The sequence below is a fragment of the Elephas maximus genome, chromosome X (assembly GCF_024166365.1).
Source record: "Elephas maximus indicus isolate mEleMax1 chromosome X, mEleMax1 primary haplotype, whole genome shotgun sequence".
NCBI classification, from domain to species: domain Eukaryota; kingdom Metazoa; phylum Chordata; class Mammalia; order Proboscidea; family Elephantidae; genus Elephas; species Elephas maximus.
Window position 1 is genome coordinate 154067573 of NC_064846.1, and position 21793 is coordinate 154089365.

The window sequence follows — 21793 nt, forward strand, 5'->3', positions numbered from 1 at the left end:
TTCCAAAGGCTCACGAAATTGGTAATAATTTCTAAGTTTCGGTAGACTTAAAAAAGTTTTACTGCTTATACCGCAACTTACTAAGGCTGGAACGAAACAACAGGAAAAAAGTATCTGGTGCTGCCACCTAGAGGTAGAGATTCTGAATTTTAAAACGTGCCAAACAGAGCTACTACATATAACCATATGTAATTATTGTTCCTCCAAATTAAACCCTTCCGTCAGAAATGACATTAAAGCAAAATCTTCAGGATTACAGTTGTCATACATGCATATACATTGTATATCAACATTAAACTGCTTACCATACAGTAAGCAACTGGATTCGTCTTTGAGTAAGAGATGCAAAATGGAATTGCACATTCCTTACCTCTTGTATTGACAGCTTTCTCTGAACAACTGGCTTAAGGAAACAAACTTTATGCCCCATCTGAGAAAAGAAAACTTCCACTTCTACTAGACTAGCTTTTGACAGATGACTTCAATTATTTGGTCAAGCACAGCACAACGCAATGAGCAGCCTATCAGCGCTTTGCAAAGCAAGTTATCTGAGGGAAGCGCAGCGGCGGTTTTTCCCACAATAAGCAGAAACGACGCATACTTTAATTCAGTCCTGTGACTTGCAATGCTCCAGTTAAGCCATTTTCCTTGTGGTGGTGGTAGGGACCACAAGGGGCAGTGAGATGAAATTCAAATACTGTCATTTATAATCGGAAAATTTATAGTCTTGCACATTATTAAGGCAACAGGATCAAAGCTCTCACGTTTCAAGAAGTATTTATAGAAAGTAACATCACAGGCATTGGGGTGGATGAGTTTAACAGTACTGTTTTTACTTAAGATCACCACATTCTTATCACACACACCCCCAATGTGACATTCAGCACAAAATTATTTTCTACCATTGTTATTTCCTAACCATTGTAAACTAGGCCTATTTTTAGAATGTTCACCTGCCCCCGTCCCCAAGGAGTATTTAAATTGCTTCTAACTCAAGTCATAGGGTTATCTGAGAGACTGAGGATTTTATCAAATAATTTTCTTCTTCCTAAAAACTCTATTAGTGCAACTGCAAATAATTACAGTAAAGTCAATTGCATATGTTCACACAAGTGGGGAAGAGAGAAAATCCATGTAAGTGAAACCTCAACCGAGTAAAGGCAGAAAATGGTGTTCCCAAGCAGCTGCTTGTAATATGAATTACTTAAGCCGAGTTAGTTAATAGAATTCTGTTGTGAAGTGTTGTTTGTGTAAAAAGGAAACATTTATTTTAGGAAAGAAACAGTTTACCTTTTGTACTAATCCAGGTTTTCCTATATCTGGACTTCTTAGGGAACAGTATACGAAATGAAAATTTAGTATTATTAAAAAAGTACTTAATGGATTTTTTAAAAAGTGAATGCTATATCCATAAAAAGCCTTGTACAAGAATGTTCACAGCAACTTTATTCAAAACAGCCAATAGCTGGAAACAATCCAGATGTCCATCAACAGGAAGGAGACTGGCTAAATAAACTAGTCTATTCCACTACGGACTACTACTCAGTGATTTAAAAAAAAGGAATACTAATACAACAAGATGGATGAATCTCAGAAATATTATGCTAAGTGAAAAAAGTTGAACACAAAAAGTAGATACTGTATGAGACCATTTACATAAAATTCTGGAATAGGCAAAACTAACCCATGGTGAAAGGAGCCCTGGTGGCACAGTGGTTAAGCACTCGGCTGCTAACTGAAAGGTTGGTGGTTCGAATCCACCAGCTGCTCTGGGGGAGAAAGATGTAATAGTCTGCTTCCATAAAGAGAGCCTTGGAAACCCTATGGGACAGTTCTATTCTGCCCCATAGGGTCACTATGAGTCGGAACTGGCTCGCCACAAACAGGCTGGGTTTAACCTATCGTGATAGGAAGCAGATCTGCAGCTGTTTTTATGAGGGGGTGGGGCACAAGGGCACTTTCTGGGGTGATGGAAATGTTCTGTGCCTTCAGAAACTGATTGTATGATACCCTTAAGACTCCCTGGGTGGCACAAATGGTTAAGCACTTGACCACCAACTGAAAAGTTGGTGGTGCAAACTCACCCAGAGACACCTTGGAAGAAAGGCCTGGTGATCTGCTTCCAAAAGGTCACAACCTTGAAAACCCTACGGAGCAGTTCTATTCTGTACACATGGGATCACCATGAGTCAGAATCAACTCGACAGCAACTGTTTTTTTTTTAGTGATACCCTAAGATCTTAACAATTCGCTGCATATAAATTATACTTATAAAAAAAAAGCACACCAAACAAGAGTTGCTTGCAATATATATTTCCAAAGGACTCATGTTTAGAATATGTAAGGAATGTCTACAAATCAACAAGAGACAATCCAATAGAAAAAAAGAAATGCAAATTAAATCCACAATACTATGCGCCACCACATACCAATTAGAATGCCTAAAGTGAAAAACGATTGAAAACACCAAGTGTTGGTGAGAATGTGCAGCACCACTTATACACTGCTCAGAGGGATTGTGAATTGGCAGGTGCACGTTAGAAAGCTGGCACTGTCTACTAAAGTTGAATGTACACGTCCTTTATGACATAGCAACTCCACCTCTAAGTATGTATCTGAAAGAATGCATGCATATGCTCAACAGAAGATATGTACAAGAGCACTCAAATCAGCACTTTTCACAATAGCCAAAATGTGGACACAACCCGTAGGTGTTACTGCAGTAGACAGTCAGAATGCGGTATTCAATAAAATAAGAGAAATGAAGTACAACCACATGGATGAATCTCACATAATACTGAGTAAAAGTAGCCAGAAACAAAAGAGTAAAGACATAATTGATGTAATGTTCAAAAACAAGTCATGATTGATAGTGCTTTTCGGGGGGGGGGGTAAAGGAGGGAGCTTCTGGGGATGAAGTAAATAACCTGTTTTTTGTGTTCAGTGTGGACTACACTAGTGTGTGTTCACTTGTGAAAACTCATCAAGCTGTCTGGTTAGGCTTTGTGTACTTTTCTGTATATATGTTATACTGTAATAAAATTTATATTAAAAAAGTACTAAATATTTCTTATGATATAACCATGAGCTCATATAAAATGCTATAGATTCCAATCAGACATTCTGTACCTTCTCACAGAGGTACACGCCATCACCTAGGAAGCAGTATTAGCTACCTCCCCCCCAAAACTGCACCTAAATATGGTCAAGTCTTTAGCTCTAACTACCAATTTACAGAAAATACAGGGGACAGAGGAACATGTTAAAGAGTACCACGGAGATGCTCCAGAATGAGGGAAATTCTAAAGAACAAAGAACCCAATTTCTTTAACAAATTAATTGGAAGGATTTAAAACAAAAAAGACGGAGGAGATTTAGCTATCACAATATATGGACTCTCACTGGGTTCTAATTCAAACAAAGAGTTTTTTAAAAAAAAGTATATTTATAGGACAATCAGGGAAATATGAATGCTGGATATTGATGAAATGAAGGAGTTATTGTGTTTCTTGGTATGTGATAATAATTGTGGCTATAATTAAAAGGGGAATCTTTGTCCTTTACAATGTGAAAATGAAATATTTACAAATAAAATCACAAGATGTCTAGAATTCACTTCAAAATAATCAGGAGAGGTGGGGAGGAGGAATAAAAATTGGTGGTAAGTTGCAGACTACTGTAGCTAGGGGATAGGTACATGGGAGTTTATTATACTATTGTTTCTACTTTTGTATACGTTTACATTTTCCATAATAAAAAGTTTAAAAAATACTACAGATCCAATTTAAAGATAAACAAAATTGACTACAAGTGACAGACAACTGAAATTGCCTTTTACACCAACAATAAACCTCTCTAGAATATAAATGCTAAATTTCTGGGTATTTTAAGAGAACATTCAAATCTTTGGGTTAAGTAAATTCCCAAAGTCTTTATTGCCTTGCAGAAGGTAGCTCTCAGTATCTTGACAGAACAAAAAAAAAAAAAAACAAATTCCTGATGGCAGCACTCTCATGACGGCAATGAATTGTTTGCAATGCCCTTGATGACAGCCCTGAATGTGAACTTGAACTTATTAAGATGTGTACCTCTGGGGAGGAACAAACTTTAGCAGTGTCTTCTTTCCTATTTTTAAATCTGAGGACACTTCCAGCATATTTCTTATGCTGAAAAAAAAATGTTTGGAAAATAAAATAATGCAAATAAGCTAAGAGACCAAGGATTGCTTCCCTTACAATAAAGACTTCTTCTTTTCCAGCTGTGTTAGTAGATACTGGGGAAAACAGCAAAGACTCCATGTCCCTAACCACCCACCCTTTCAGAAGCGACTGTGTACCTGTTTTTTTTCCTTCTGATTTTGTAAAATCTGTCTTATTTTTGGTACTAAAATAACAATGTTAATATTTTCTCAATAAGTGGGAACCCTTATAATTCCCTACTTAACCCTTTCCTGTCTTATTCACACATTTATTTAATATAGTTAAGCATAGCTTAAGTATTTAATATTTAATAGTGTATGATGCTGCATTCTGCTTCTGTCATTTATTCTGTCTTACACATTTTTCTATAGGCTATACGATTTTGCAAAGGCTACACTTAATCTTTTCAAAAACTTGATCTAATTTAAATAATTTGAGATCGCCTCATTTTCCTGTGGAAACTCCAAGGACTACAAAGCCAGAGTTATGAATTACTCATCCAAGTGATTGTTCGAAACATGCTCTGGCTTGGTTCAAGGTTTCCAGCTGCAGTTGGGTGAATAGCGTCGCTGCTGGCCCTCAGTGTGCAGGCTAGTGAGACAAATCATAATGTGCCCACCTTGAGGGTCTGAGGTGCTGAGTGGTGTGACTGATACCTCTGAAGTGGCTCTCTATGAATTCTCTAATGTGCTGTAGAGATTCCCTTGCAGAGACAGATCTCCGCCCCTGCAGTTCACCAATGGGCTGGAAGAACAGTGAGCAGTGGGGTAGGCAACCATTCCCAACTCCATATTGGCCTCTCCATAGTCTGTTCCCACAAGGTCTCACATGCCACCACTTCCCTGGTGGTCCTAGCTAGAAGTGGTCTCTGCTTCCCCTGACCTCTGAATAATCCTTTATATTTTACCTCTTTTGGGACATACATTGTTTCATCCACTAGACCCCCCCACAACAGTGAAATCAACTGAACAGTCTTCCATGCTGGGCTGTAATCTCAGTAAAGGATCTGTTTCTGACTCAACTTTATCCTTCACAGTGCCTATTACTATACTGAGCACAGTGGGTCTTCAATATTAATCTGTTCAGGGAATACAAAAGTAGACTGGAGCCTGAGCCACTTGATGATGCCTTGGGATGGCGCTCAACCTTGTAAGGGGCAGTTCTTAGCAGCTGACAAGACTTCTCTTAACATCCTATTTTGCATTTAGTGTGATATATTAGTTTTAAAATTTTACTATTATTTTCTAGAAAATATCCATGGTTTGGAAATGAAGAGCATGTATGCACTTTCTTTTGAGAACTTAATCCTGAAAAAAGGCAAAATTCTTCATTGACTAAGTAATACCTGAGGCACCTACTGGTGACATCATTCTCCTCCCAAACCGTGTACTTTATTCTTTCTCCTCATCTGTTGTAGGCGTATACATCTACTTCGGCCCGCCAAAGACACCTACGAACACTGCTTAGCCCACTGTTGCGCTTATTTCTTAGAAGATGTTGCTGGACCCTGGCTATCGACAAAAATTACTTTCTGTGACATGAGTAGCATGGTACAATTTTTCAAAAGGTAGTTTTATTTTCCAATTTCACCCCGGAGGATGCTGGGTTAAGTTTGTTTGTTCTCTCTCTTGTTTTAAGCACTTTCTTCAGAGATCAAATTCTAAATTCTCACTTCCTTAAAACATCATTAATTTCTTAGGACCAAGAAGAAACTGCCCAGATGGCCAAATGCCTAAAATTTTATCAATGACCATGAAGAAATGTACTTTACAGCTATTGTACAAATCATTGCTCATTGGAAGAAAGATTTATACAATTGTAAGTACTGTTATGCATGAAATATAAATTTATTAAAAAATGTAATTCCAGAGCGAACTTCAGACTCTTCTCATCATTGGCCTGTATTGCTAAGTACAGAAGACTATTTGGATGTTTGCACATACTGAGAATATTTCATCCACAGAATATACAGAGCTTTCATTAGAACAAGAGGGAGAAAAACCTATAGTCTGGAGAAGAAAAGCTAAGAGTTCCAAGTTTTAGTGGCCACGTTTCCCATAGGGTTATTGTACAAAGAAGAGTAATACTATATTTTTTTTCTATTCACAGATGGAAAAGAGTAAAATTTTGCTTTATTTAAGCCCAATAGCAATAATCTTACATGGGTTTCAGAAAAATGATACACATTTTACTGTGGGATAATGAGAATCACTAGTTATTAGAGAGAACAAACTATTCTCTTTCAATTCAGCAGACTTATTCATTCACTCATTTAATAGACGATCCTCTCTCCTTTTCACTAAAATGGCCTTCTCTTATGGAACACCTGGCCATGCAACATGCCACCAGACAGACTTCAGGAGGTATCCTGACAGGGAGAATTAGAGAATTTCCAAAGTGAAGCCACAGGATAAAACCAACACTTGATGCTTGCCTTTCATTTCAAGGAAAGCCATATAAAAGCAACAGAAAAAGAAAAAGGTAGTTGAAAAATAGAGCTGCTCTCCACAAAAGAGTCTTAAAAATAAAAAATCACGAACTTAACAATTTTCCTAAATGAAATTATGCCATTATTCCTTGATTTTCTTTGTACTAACTAAAAGGACAAAGTATCAAACTTCACTGAAGTTTCAACACTGTAATATGTTTTATTAATCAAAGATAAAAACTGCATTAAAAGCAAGAGAATTATTTTATGTCTATGATTAGGCAGTTGGAGAGCTTGTATTTCAGGTATACATTTGTACACTTCAACTTATTTAACAGTGTCAGTTCACTAACCGCAGGTTTTTTTTTTTATATATAAAGAAAACAGATTTAGAATTTTAAAACCAAATTACAGTAATTTTATGCCTACAACTTGCACCTCTTAGAAACCGCGCACCCACCTAACCCTCCCCTTACTCTCCCACCACTTCCCCATCTCCTCTCTCCCCCCTCCTCTCTAAAACCACAGGCTAAGTCAGAACTGACAGTAGGGTCCTTGAATCCCTGAGCAGCCACCCTGGCTTTTCACTGGGGGTGGGGGAATAACAGATGCAGATAAAAATTCAGCTCCTGACTCGGGCAAGGAGCAAATGCCTGCAAAGACCTGCCTGGGTTAGCATGAGTATTTCCTACAGACCTTCACGGTGACTGGCACTTTCTGTCTTGCAGTTCATTAATGCTGAGCCTCCTATGAGGAAAGAGAGAGATAAAGGACTAAAAGAGTTATTACTAATGCAGACAGATACGTGTGTGCATATGTGCACATCACCCCCTTGTGATGGCCGGGGGTGAGGTGGGAGCCATGGACAAGCAGGGGAGGAGGGGGACCACAACGATGACAACTTCTCACGGCCTAGGCCGTCGGCAAATAGCAACTCGACAGATTAGACAGGAACCTCAGTAGGCAGTGAGTTTATGTTAGGCACATGAGTTACGATAGAACTCAGAGAAGGAGGATGAGAATGGCTTCACAACTCGAAGAATGTAATCAGTGTCACTGAACTGTACGTGCAGAAGCTGCTGAACTGGTGTATGTTCTGCTGTGTATATTCTCAACGACAACAAAAACAAATCATTAAAAAAAAGAAAAAACCTGTTGTCAAATGGCAGAAAATGAAAAAAAGATCGAAAGGGGGAGGAGCAGCAGCTCAATGCCAAGGACACAGGCCTTTCAGTCAGTTCTAATCGGCTGCCAGGCACCAAGAAGGGGCCTCCCAGAATACTGACCACACAGCCACAAATGCTCACTGAGCTTTCAGGCGATAGGGTAGGAGAGAGGGGTACGTGGTGGAACCATGCACAAGGGTGCAGGGTTCCCTCAGAAAACTGAGATCGGTTGTGATGAGACACAACATGAAACCTCTGAAGATGGAACCCTCCAGTCTACTAGCTTGGAAAATAATCTGTGAAAACTAGATTCATAAGGTGGCCTATGTTCAAAAGACAGCTGCAGTCATTATAAAGTCTGTCCTTAAGCAAGTAAAAATCTGTCCGCTCCTTAATTTATACACAAAAATCATCCTCAATATGACCCCTGGGACCAATAAAATCAGTCTGTTCCCCTCTCAGTAGGACGAGTCTTGAGCTACCTGAGTGGTCCTCTGGCTTATCCACCTAGGCAGGCCGTATCGTCCTTTATCGTACAATAGCTTTCCTGAAATACAAGGCCCTGCACTTATCTCCCTTAGATGTCATTCATGAGACTGGGCTCCTGTTCTCTCCACCCCCTCTCAGTGCTGTACCCCTGGAAAATTCAAAACCACAGTAGGAAGGGGCAACTGTTTGCCTTTAGACCAGGTTCCTGATGATACAAATGAAAAACCTGGGAGATCTACTCTAAAAAAACTTTTTTATGCAGAAGTCTTTGGTGGTGGTTGTGGGGATACACACACCATTTACTCAACCATGTCAATGATCGTGAAGATGGCACAGGACCGGGCAGTATTTCATTGCGTTATACTTAAGGTCGCCATGAGTCAGAACCGACTAGACGGCAATTAACAACAGCATTCCATGTTTGTGGATTTTGAATGGATTTTCCTGGGAAGAATTATCAAGTCACATACTTTCAAACCTGTTGAGTGTGTTTCTGATTCCTCTCACCACCCCCATTCCCACTATCGTGTCAATCCATCTCACTGAGGGTCCTAAGCACTAATCACGTGCCAATCCTAAGGGCTGGAGAAGTGTATATGTACTTATACTGAAGCCTGAAAGAAGGGTGGGATATGGCTATTGACACCATTTACTGAGCACTCCTGCTCCAGGCCCTGTGCGAAGCATCCCACAGGCATCATCTTATTTCATCCTCAGAGCAGCCATATTTTACGACTCCAGGAACCACAGCTTAGACCAAGGTTTAGAGGTTGCCAACACCACAGAGCTTGTGAATAGCGTAACTAGCATTCAAACTCAGGCCCCTAAGATGCCAAAGCCCATGTCTTAACCTATACCTTCTAAAGAGAGGAGGGGGGAGAATTTTCCATGAAGCAGGGACAGAATGAACAATACCACATTTAGTGGACACTGAGTAGACCTAATAAGAAATAGGGCTAGAAATACAGGTTGGAGTTAGAAAGTTAGACTCTGTAATTGCCAGCGTGGGGCATCAGGACTTTACGTACAGACAGTGAGGAGGCATCTAAGGACTTCATTAAGCAGTACTCTAAGAACATTCATCTTTGTTTAAGATGGATTAGAGAGCATGGAGCCTAAAAGCAATGTAACTCTTTACACGCTGGTCACCTGGAAATGAAATCCGGGCTGGTTACGAAATATATTTCTAGCCAAGAAGTGACAATCTAGTGGCATAACAAGGAGGATAATGGAAAAGTCAAAGAAACATTCAGGTTTCAGGGTTGGCTGGCACCTCCTGGAACAAGGAGGAAGTAGAAATGGCAGCCAATTCCTAGAAGATAATAGTCCAGTTTTAGAAGAATTCTAATTAAAGTTTGAGAGTAGGATACTCAAAGGGAAATGAGTATCAAAAACTCATATTTTCCACGTTAAAACAAATTCCATGCGGAATCTTACTTTATATGAAAATACCTTCAGAGTCAGAAACAAGATGAACCAATCATCAAGATACCACCGATCTCCTTATTAATGGAAGTTCACTAATTAAAGCTACAACAATGCAAAGTCGGTGACTATAATGGCTCCTCAAACCTTGACTTCACTCCTCTCTTCCTCCTTTGTCCTTCTTTTTCCTTCCCTCTTCTCCCTCAGCATTTATTTATTGGGTGTCAACTACGGAGCATGCATGTAGTTACAGAGGTAGTGAGTACGGGGAGGTTACAGTCTATAAGAAGAGACAGACATTAACTAAACGACCACAAAAATAAATGCCTAACTATAAACAGAGAAGTACTAGACATAGCACTGTGCCCAACAACAGGGGAACAACAGTCGAAGGAAGTCTACACATGCTCCTGTTACCGTGAGAGGGTCTATGTGAGCTTGGGAAACTTACCTAACCATGTTGCAATGAGCACAGCATCAATTCCATCTATTGGTTCACAAATACGAGCCACGACTGGGTGGACCTGCTGGGCCAGGTAATACTGGGTGTCAATGGTTAAACCGTCCTGTTTCTGCAGCTGCTCAGGGGCATAGGCCCTCTGATTCGCAGTGAGGTTTGACCCATCCTAAAAGACAAGACGGTACAGGCAAGGCTGTGAGAAACTCAATCACACACACACTCCGGTGGTCAAAAAGGGAGACAACAATTTCAATTTATTTATTCAATTCCAAACACCAAGAGAAGCCTTTTTGACCTTTGGTTGAACATATCACATGCATCTAGGAGTAGGAAGATGAAGAACATCTCACCACTGTCCAAGAACACAAATCCAGCATGTGTCCTGTTCTATTTTTTGTTGAAACACGAAATCAACAAGGTGGCACTAACTAGATAATTCCACCTGCCATATCACAGAAACACTGAGGAAACTTGCTAACAGTTACTCTAGTCAGAAACGCTTTTTAGGAGTGAGGATAAAAAACATATGTGTGTTCCTTTTAATATGTTAATGAAAACGAATGATGCACCCATGGAGTTTCAGTGCTCTAGGAGCCAAATATTGGCCACTGGAAGGAAGGATGTCATTTCAAGCTATTGGCCTGGCATTTCCTCAAGAAAAGGAAGGTGGGTCAGAATGGGCAGCCCTGAGAGAAACAACTCTACTCAACTCTTTTCAAGGGCTTCCTCTTCTACTCTAACACAAGTTTTAAAATTCTATACAATTGGTCCATATACGGCCCTCTCGCTGATGTCACCATCATTTGAGAGTCAAAAAGTCATCGCTGTACTGGGTCACCATACAACGATGCACTCCACTCCTGCTCTTGTTTGAAACAACAGAATTTAATATTCAGACTAGTACATTAAAACTATTCACAGTAGTCAGCTGCTCTGCAAAACTCATTATAATGCGAATGCTACTCTTTCATCCCTGGTACAGTCTGCAGACACAACCTTTCACATCACTGTCCCTACTACAGACTGGAGGAAGGATCTCTTCCTATGGCTAAGCTCCTGACGAAAATAAACTGTTTATCAACTAGGCTCTCTCTACCTGTTAAAGGATATAATGAAATACTTAAGAAGGAAGACAACCTCAGATAAAAAGACTAGTTTCTTATCTCTCAGGGGCTCATAATACAGTAAAAAGAACTAGGTAGAATTACTCAAGTTTAATTGTTACCCTTTCAGAGGCTTGAACTGTTAGATGAGTGTCCGGTAACAATGACAAAAACAGTATAAAAAGATCCTTGGGCAGTGTCTTTAGACACGAAAACTGTATTCAGACTGCCTTTTAACATGACAAACACATGAAATCTGATTGGTTTATAGAATTTCCACTTTTTTAAAAAATTGGTCTATCCTTAAGATTATAAGCAATGTTGAGCTTAATAATTTTTACTGGTGAATAAAAATCAAATGTTTAGAGGCTGAATATTTTTTTTAAAGGCACCTGAGTTACTTTCCAATATATCAGTATAAGTTCTCATAGGAAGGCATGTTTTTAAAAAACAGTTTAAAATATCTAACAAGTATTCTCAGTTTTAAAAGTTTTTATTTTAAATATCTACACAAAAGGCTAGTTTTAACAATGACCCAAACATGTATCTTAATGTATTTAAAAAAATCTGAGTTCATACATGGCTAAATTGAAAATAATTGATAAGATGATGGGTTTTGCTGTGTTGTGTATGAAAATCATTCAGGATACAACGTAAGTAAGATACATCCCTCAAAGATCTAGTTCTCAGACCTGAGAGAAGACCCCATGGTATGTGCAAGAAGATGTAGCATACACCTTTAAGAACAGATTAAGAAGCAATGTTGGTCTTCCTCGAAGTGCCCATTCGTGAACTTCACAAAGTACGTACTTCCTAGAGACACCAGGTGCGCCGATTCATTCAAAACTATGTAGTCATCTCTAAAGGAAACTACTAGAAAATAGTTTTTAAACAGGTGACAAGTGGGCCCCAAAAAACAATTATGTTAAAGACATGCCTATGGAAAATATGTCTAATGAAAGTTAAATAGTTAAAGATTTAAAACCTAACCAACAAATAGAAGCTGATTTAAGATCTGAGCAAATAACTGACGTAGGTTCTACTGACACATATGAAGTCACCATAAGTTGAAGTTGACTCGACAGCAACTGGTTTTCTTTCTTTCTTCTTCTTTTTTTTTTTTTTTACAAGACTATGAATTACAAGTCCCTGGGTGGTGCAAATGGTTAAGCGCTTGACTACTAGGCAAAAGGCCAGCAGTTCAAACCCACCCAGAGGCACCTTGGAAGAAAGGCTTGGCGATCTGCTTCTGAAAGGTCACAGCCTTGAAAACCCTATGGAGCACATCTACCCTGTACACACGGGGCCACCATGAGTTGGAACTGATTCGAGGGCAACTAACAATAACACAACAAATGAATTACAAAATGACTTATATACCAAAAACATTACTTTCTGAACTCATCTGAATGTTTAGTCTGAAGAAGTTATCAGTAAGATGCTATATTCTAAATGTAAATTGTAAACAAAATAGAACTGATTTAGGAGATAGGCACTTCTTGGAGGGCACCTTTGCTTAGGATAGCTAACAGTTCCCTTAAAAATATGTCATTACATATTTTCAAAAGCATCTTGTAAAAAATACAGTTGAGTTATAAAACATAGAAAGTCTAACTTGAGTGCTTAAAACCAAGACGTACGCAGCCTTGGCCAGCAAACATGTTCAAAATGGGCATGTCCTACTGCTAGGGGTCAAAAGCACATTAAAGCCCTAAAACTTTAATTGGGATATACCAAGGAAAATTAGTAGAGAAATGTAAATTGTACTTTTAAAAAAGCAAGTAAGTTAAGACCCTGCACACTTGTACCAGTGGACGGGAAAAAACCCTGAAAGTACATCACACCAGTATTAGCATTTTGAGCCTTTATATCGCAATAAAGGAGTCCTGGTGGCACAGTGGTTAAAGTGTTCAGCTGCTAATTGAAAAGTCAGTGGTTCGAACCCACCGGCCGCTCCAAGGGAGAAAGATTCCAGTAAAGATTACAACCTTGGAAACCCTACAGGGCAGTTCTACTCTATCCTATAGGGTCACTGAGTTGGAATCAACTCACGCCAACCAGTTTTTTGGTATATTTCAATAAGACCCGAGAAGAAATCATAAGACCTAATATTTAGTCACCAAGAAACATAGGCTTGACTTCTAAATACATTGATCATTCTGTTTTATAAGTTACCATACATCTCCATTCCAGGTTTAGCCAAAACCGAACTGTGGTTTGATTTTATTTATTAGACGCTATTTCAGTGACCCAACAAAATTTTACAAAGTTGTATGCTGCCATCTGCTCCTGTCATTAATAATCTAAGAGCTTTTTCATATATATAAGCATATAAGTGAAAGGAAAAAAAAAACTAACTTATTTACCAAAATCTTTATTTGCATAATATGAAAATTGGTTTTTGTTTTTGAGATGAGACTTGTCAGAGGCAATATGCAAAGCACATTAAGGGCTCGAGCGAGTCAGACATTTATGGAAATATTTTCCTGCAGGAATTGGCTTTCTGTAACAGTTCTTAATCAAGGGTAACCCTAGGAGGGAGACAGAGTCAAGTGTTGATTCCTGTCCATGTACTTAAATCATTTGTTACGTACATCATCTACAGCATGTAGCACATACTAGCAGACTACTTTTAAATTTAAAAAAGGCTCTATGGTTTTAAAAACATGTTGATTGTAGTTCAACAAAGATCAATCATACTACAATAAATTTTAAGGCTTATCTAAATTTTCTTTACTACAATAATACAATGCAATAAAAATTAGGATAAAACTCTTAATAATAATTAAAAAGAAACCATCTTAATTTAGATGAACTATGCCTTTCAGAAAACAGACACCACCACAGTAATTTCAAAGAATTCAGATAGAAGCTATGACTGAATTTTTTTTTTTTTTACAGGGAAAAGAGATGAGACCTCTCCTTTGTTCCAGCTGGAATTAAGTGTTCTCAAAGAAAAACTGCTCTTCAGTCTCACCCTTCTTCCTTCCCTAAATGTTAGAGGCATTAAAAACAACAACAGTCTCGTTGCTGCTGAGCTGACTCATACGACTCTGTCCCAGAGTAGAACTGCCCCATAGGGTTTCCAAGGAGCAACTGGTGGATTCGAACAGTCAGCCTTTTGGTTAGCAGCTGTAGTTCTTAAGCACTGTGCCACCAGGGCTCCAAAAGAAACTGGTTATTGCTTTTAAAACTGTAAGGCCTTGAGGTTCCTTACTGGTACCTTAGAGAACAAGGGAGAAGGCAAGGTCTTGGCCTCCTCAACTAAAATGACTAACTAACTAACTAAATATATGGAAGAAAGAAGGAAGGGAGGGGATTGGGAGGAGGGGGGAGAGGGGGAGGAGAAGGGAGAAAAGGGAGAGGACAGGAAAGGGGAGGGAGAGAGGGAGGAAGGAAGGAAGGAAGATGGTTAGATAATCTGCATTTTTTTCATTAAGTATGTTTTTGGGATCTTTCAACCTTCTCCATATAATCATGCATTTCATATTTTTTCCAAGTGATCATTTGGGCATAAACTAGGAAAAAAACGCATTTACTCTCTTCTTATTCCAGTAATATTCATAATGGAAATTGTTTCAAAAGAAATGATAAAGGACATTGGTGGCTATATGCCCAAACTTATACACATTGGCATTAAAGTTACTTTAGGGTTGAACCAGTAGCTACCGTTATAAACCTGTCTCACCAAAATAATTTCAGTGAATCAAAGACTGGTCTTAAATGTTTTATGAACATTCTAATGAAATATGCCATATGCCTGACTAATGTTTTTTAAATGCTGTGAAACAGATTAACCACACTAAACCATGTTTACAGCATCGATTACTTGGAAGACTACTGAATAAGACACTGTGGCACTTACTCTGAGTTCCTAAGTGGTATGAGTTTATTAATCACAATAGTTTTACCTGACAGATGATATACGACACAGTATCTCCAGGTTTCATTTTTCTGCCTCCTTGAGAATTTATCCAGAGGGCAACATGTACATGAGGTAGGTTTTTTTTGTCAGGGTAATCTTGGGGATCCTTTGTCAATGCCTGAAAGAGAAAAAGCGGGAATAAGAAGCCCCAAACTTTAAAATAAAGCCCTTTTCACAGATAAACGCTAAACACATCTTCGTTAGAATCATATTAGGCACACAGACATAAAAGCGACAGAAGTTGTATGTGAAAAGCACTGCCACAAAGCTCCTCTCTCCTTTGTCTAGTAACTAATAGAACCAAACATAATCCTGACCAAAAAGAGAAATGTAAGATTATGGGCCAGGTCACAGAATTAGACAGGATGTGAACAAAATCCAAGACCATAAACTCAATGTTGTATGCAGCCTTGGGGTTTCTCCAAATGTTACTTTTCTCTCTGAATTAACTGATTCATTGGGACTCATGAATAATGGCTACCCTGCCTTAATGATTTGTTTCTCAAAGGCTTCTCTAGCCTAAACAGAGCCCGAAGGCACCAGAAATCACAGGATTTACTCACACTGTCAACTTCAGCTCCACAAAGGCAGAATGAGTTTGTAGTAGAAAGTAAGCCCGGCGAGAGCAGGAATGATATCTGTCTTGTTCACAGCTGTATTCGCAGTGCTCAGAACAATGCTTGGCATATGGCAGCAACCAAATGTTTGCTGAATACATTATTTCACTCATTCTACAATAATTTACTAGGTTCAAGCTGAGTAAAGTACTATGAGTAAGACACAGTCATGGGTATTGAGTCATTTGCTATTAGTAGAAGACCCCCCACCCAAAAAAAACCCTCTAAAATAAGCTGCATGTGCCATAAAAGAGATGTGAACAAAGTGCTGCACAGAGAGTTTAGGGAAGATCATTTCCATCTAAGAGCAGAAATTATGGAAGAAAAACCTTGTGCTGCTAATTAAAGGAAAAACAAGACTTTAAGAGAAGGTGATGGTGACAAGGACATTCCAGAGAGAGAGCAAAGTAAAATTAAAGGCAAGAGGTGAGAAAGAATACAGTCTATTGGACTAGAACTCAATAAGCACAATGGAAGGAGGGAGATACTTAGCTCTGTAAGAGGTGGGTCTCAAAAGACAAGGAGGGGCGTGGTTCTGCTTGATGAGATCACCTGTTCTCAAAGTGTGGCCTGTGAACCCCTGGGGGTCCCCAAGACCCTTTCTGGGGTGGTGAGATCAAAACTTTTTATAACACTATTTGCACTGATGGTGTAGAAGCAATAGTGAGTAAATCTGCTGGCACCTTATAGACACAAATCAAGGTAGCAGCATCAAACTGCTGATACTCATTTTATTCTTTATCACTTAAGAATGTCCTTGATGAAGCAGTAAAAATTATTAATTTTTACAACTCTTGACACTTGAGTACAGGTCTAATATTCTGGGTGCTGAAATGGGAAGTACGCACAAAGCACCTCTTCTGCACACTGAGGATCGACGTTGCTTCAGGAAAAGCACTTATATGATTGTTTGAGCTGCGAGCTAAACTAGCCACCTTTTTCACAGAAAACAATTTTTAACTAAAAGAATGACAAGCAAACTATGATTATTCTGACATGGGTATCAGGCACAATCTGACAATTTATCAAAAAAGAACCAAGTGGGCCTGTCACTTTAAGAAAAACAACAGACAGTATATACTGTCAATGGTAAAGTTCAAACTTTCAAGTAAAAATTACAATTTTGAAAAACTTATTTCCACTTCTGTGAGCCTGATAGCTTCCTCATAATACTTAAAGACTTTTCTGATGTTATAAGTAGCAATATTAACAAATGTAATTTTTAAAATATTGTACAATGAAATATGTCAACATTTGGAAGAATTGCATAACTCAGTGACCTGTCATTTTTCAAATGACCAATACATAATGTCATACATGCGGTAAAACATCCATTCAAAGTACAATACAGACCAGTGCATTTTAATGTAATAAGAGTATGAAAAGTTCACTGATAATGATTTCAGATTCCACATTCCAAATAACCTTTAAGAAACCACCACTTGTACAGTCCAGGTGTAGGATCAAAAAAGAATACACACAACTATCTAAAAAAATTACTAAAATACAGCTTTTTCCAACTACCTATCTGTTGAGACTGGATTTTCTTTCTATACTTCAACCAAAACCATGTATCACAACAGACTGGATGCAGATACAGATATATGGATCCAAATATCTTCTACTAAGCCAGATATTAAAGAGATTTGCAAAAGGGTAAAACAATACCACTCCTCTAGTTAATCTGTTTTTGTTTTGGAATCTATCATTATTTTCATGGACAGAAATGTTATTTTTGGTACTCATATAATGGATTTATTGTAATTTTAAAATGAATTAGTTTTAAAATTTCTCAGTTTTAATTTCAAATACAGGAAATATCAACATAAACTATATAAACAAAAGGCTCTTCGGAGTTCTCAATAATTGAAGAGCATAAAGGTGTTCTGATATCCAAAAAATTTGAGAGCTGCTATACTAGAAGAATAAGGTAAGCCCTCAAACATGGCTGCATGTACTCAAGTTATCTATACTTTCTAAATCATACATTCAGTATAAAAGAGTGTCTAAGAGACACTTCCAAGTATTGGAATCTCCTTGAGCCCAGGTTATGTAAAGTCTTGATTGACTTGGACAGACAATGCCATATAGAAATCTTAATTACTATAACTCTACTTAAGAAAACAGTTATCTTCTTTAATGGACTATTCTTCAGTGTACAGTTAAGAAATTCTGAATTTCATCTGAAATACTTCCCAGTTATTAGATTGGGACTATTCGGGAATTTTACAAGCTAGTTTTAGAAGACTTGATTTAATAAAAAAAAAAAAAATGCTTCCTGGTGGTTTAGACTCAAGTTAGGTAGGGTCATAAAAATCAGCTGTGATTTCTGTTAAGGGTGATGGAAAAATTTCGAAACTGATAGTGGTGATGGGTGAACAATGAGATGAATGTGATTAACATCACTGATTTTATATGCAAAAAATGTTGAAATGGCAAATGTTTTGTTACATATATGCTTACCACAATAAAAAAAAAAAAGGAAAACAATTTTCAAAGCATCAGTTGTGAAGCATTTTATGATACCTGTTGCCGTCGAGTCGATTCCAACTCATAGCGACCTCAAAGGACAGAGCAGAACTGCCCCATAGAGTTTCCAAGGAGTGCCTGGTGGATCTGAACTGCCAACCTTTTGGTTAGCAACCACAGCTCTTAACCACTATGCCACCAGGGTTTCCGCATTTTATGATATCGCATGAAATGTATTTTAGGTAATATTACAGTAGTTCCACAGTGTTTTTCAGTTGCTTTTGGTAGCAAGGGCTAAAGTCTCTACAAAGGTAAATCCCACCACTTCATGCCTGCCGCCACCCTAAGCTACCATGTAATTTGAAAGCCCTACCAGCATCACAAAAATATCGTGTCATCTATGACCATCCACAACCAGTCACATATACATACTCTTTATTCCACTCACCTTTCAAAGTGATAAAAGGTAAAAATGGAATCACTCACAAGTATTAAATACTATAAGTAGCCAGACAAATGATAAAGATTATCAGTAGGCTACATCATGGCTAGGGCCACATTTCTAAGAAAGTAGATGGTATTAGAGATAACAATCTGCAGAATAGATGCAAAAATTGGTCAAAAGAAGACTGATGTCATGACTCTTACTCATGCAAATTTTTGAGAAAGAGACAAAATCCAAGAAGAAACTTTCTAGATAACCCAAGTGATTCCATGCCAATAAGCGCACGATGCACCGCATCGCTGAATCAAAACGAAGAGCTAGCACCAAGAGGCGCATGTCCTTTGGTGACATTTGCTTCTACTTTTTCAGTATTTTTCATGCACAAATAATTGTCTCCTTTTGTGACATTAAAGATGTCATGGTCAAAGTGTAGCAAACGAACAACTCACCTGAGAATAAACACAATTAGTAAGGATATGCACAGAAAATGTTCATTCTCTCTAAGAATCAGAGATGTAAATTAAATTCTACTGTGAAATATGGTTTCCTATCCATTATAGTAGCAAATTTTTACTTAACTACCATTGACAATACAAGCAAAGTTCTGGTGAAACTGACACATACATTTTGTTATTATCAATTGGTGCCACCTTTTTCCAAAGCAATATGGCAAGAACCATATACTCACATTCCTTAACGTAAATATTTCACCTCAAGAACCTAAACTAAGACAGTAATTCAGCCAAAGAAAAAAGACAAATGAACAAATATGTACAACACAGTTATTCATGATAGCAAAAATAAAATTTTAAATGATCAACAAACAAAAATTTTAGATAAAGATGTATCAGAGAAATAGTAGATCAATAAGATGATTAATAAGATGATTTTTAGGATAATCTAGCAATGCTGAAAATATTTGTTTAAGTTAAATAGATATCAAAATAACTTTAATTGTAATCACTATAATATAAAATATGTTTTTAAGAGTAAAAAAATATACAAAAACAATAAACATTACTTTAGCATAGGGCTATTATGAATAATTTTTTATTTTAAAATTTCCATCAATGTCCTCATTAGTTTTTTTTTTTAATGACATTTTTTGGTATCTGTCACAAAACGGGTAAAATGGTATTTGCAAAATTAACTTCTGGATATGTAAGTGTACTCTTTTTAAGTGAAAAAATATCTGTAACCTATCATCTTGTTTATTACACTGCACCTTGAAAACTAAGATTTTTATTTTTCAAATGAGGTAAGAATAAACATTCCCCATTTTCAACAACTAAGACTCTTCATAAAGTGTAATCTATATATCATTAAAAAGAAAAAAGAAAGCACAGTCCTTTGACTATACAGAAAGAGCTACCACGATTTTTTTTTTGTTCCAAAAAAGCCTTCTGATTACAGTACGTGTAAGGATCACCTTCTGTGAGGTCAGACACACAGATGCACGCACGGGCACACACGCACGCACACATTATGCTGATAGGCTTGCCCCCAAAACAACTAATACTTAAGAAGACTATGAAGGAGGTAAGTACTCTCTGGTCCCCAAGACAAACTATAACACTCCATAGAACCTCTGGAAACAAGGCTTCCAAGAGTAAGGAATAGGAAGAGAAGGCCTCTGCCTAAGACATGGCAGTGCCCATGGCTGGAGCAGGAGGAGGAGCTGTAGGCTAAATTGGTGATAAGAGTTCTTAAGCAGCTTTCATCACCACCTAGAATTTATTTCATTTGCAAGGATAAGGTGGCTCTTCAACCATCTGAAGGAGAAGAAAAGCACGTGACAGCAGCTGGGCTCAGCAATAAATGCTACATTTACCTTGTTAATTTCAAACTGGCTTACTGGGATACGGCCACTTAGCACATTTTCTCCAATTTCTATTAACCTCTTCTGAATGTTTTCCACTATAGTGTCCCGGTTTTGATCAGAAAGAATCTGACCAATGACAAAGCTGCAAAAAAGAGAGGGATTGATATTCTTAATATACTTTATTAAACTAATAAAGGAGAGAAAAGGAAAATAAATGCCATTAGGTTAACATGTAGACAAGAGCAATACTCAAAGCTAATACAAAGGTTAATGTCCAAAAGGCAGTTACTATTTTTTTTCTCAACATTAACTCTAACAAAGGTTTGCCAGCCTAGAAATGTCAAATTTGCCCTTAAACATACAAACAATTCTTTAAAGTAACAGCTAATGCTTCATACAAATTCAGATGGAGAAAGGGATTTGTTCTATTACGTTTTTATGCAATAATAAAATTCACAAGCAGTTATATATATTCAGCATAAGTTAAAATTTTAGAAGAAAAATACTTCACTTCCCTCATAAAGCACCAAAATACTATCTAAAACTCTGCCTGAGATAACCATCGGGTAGGTAAGTAGAAATATAAAGTTCTTTACGTAAGTTTAAATAAAACAATGATTTCAAATTTTTCTTTCTTCAGCTTCATTATGTTGCTCAAGGTTGTCCAACCTTATGCTATCCCTCAAAAACTTCATGTTATTCTATCAGACTAAAAGAAAAACGAAAAAAAAAAAAAAGGAGTAAGGAAGCCAATATTTTATCCATTTCTGAGAAAATGCAGAGCGAGGGTTTGACAGCTGCATTATAATTTGTCAGAAAAAGAATCCTGACAAAAACATTTGTATAGCTTTAATTACTAATACATTTCTCGCTCAGAGAAATTTACTTCTATTATGATGCATCTTTTCTTAGAAAACACAAAGCTGAAGAGAACACTCTAATCGACAGTCTATACAAAGTAGTTTCATCTTTGGGTACATTTGGGGGCAATGAAGCATTTCAAACTACATTTCATAAAAGCCTAAGAGTGACCTACACTCAGACGATCATCTTTGCCTAATCAAGAGTAGTTTTGCAGAAGCAACAATTGCTCAATCTCCCAATTTTGAAAGCAAGAGGAAGACTGGAAAACAAGTGAAAAATGCTGACACTCGACAATATTAATTTAAAATTTAGTCTTAAAGAAAAACAAATTCTTCTACTTTCAGAATTGTTCAAGCTCACAAAACAGGAGTATCTGAAAGA

The 21793-nt window shown here is 37.6% G+C and overlaps 1 protein-coding gene across 3 annotated transcripts in view; it reads right to left on the reverse strand.

The window, feature by feature from the left end:
- POLA1 (DNA polymerase alpha 1, catalytic subunit) overlaps nucleotides 1-21793 on the reverse strand; it is a 349246-nt gene that overhangs the window by 189241 nt on the left and 138212 nt on the right. For all 3 annotated transcript variants that reach the window (XM_049873141.1, XM_049873140.1, XM_049873142.1), the window contains exons 30-32: nucleotides 20558-20690; nucleotides 15182-15313; nucleotides 10159-10333 (exon numbers count right to left, since the gene is read on the reverse strand). In XM_049873141.1, coding sequence (XP_049729098.1) covers nucleotides 10159-10333; nucleotides 15182-15313; nucleotides 20558-20690 — 440 coding nt within the window. The remainder of the gene's footprint in view (nucleotides 1-10158; nucleotides 10334-15181; nucleotides 15314-20557; nucleotides 20691-21793) is intronic.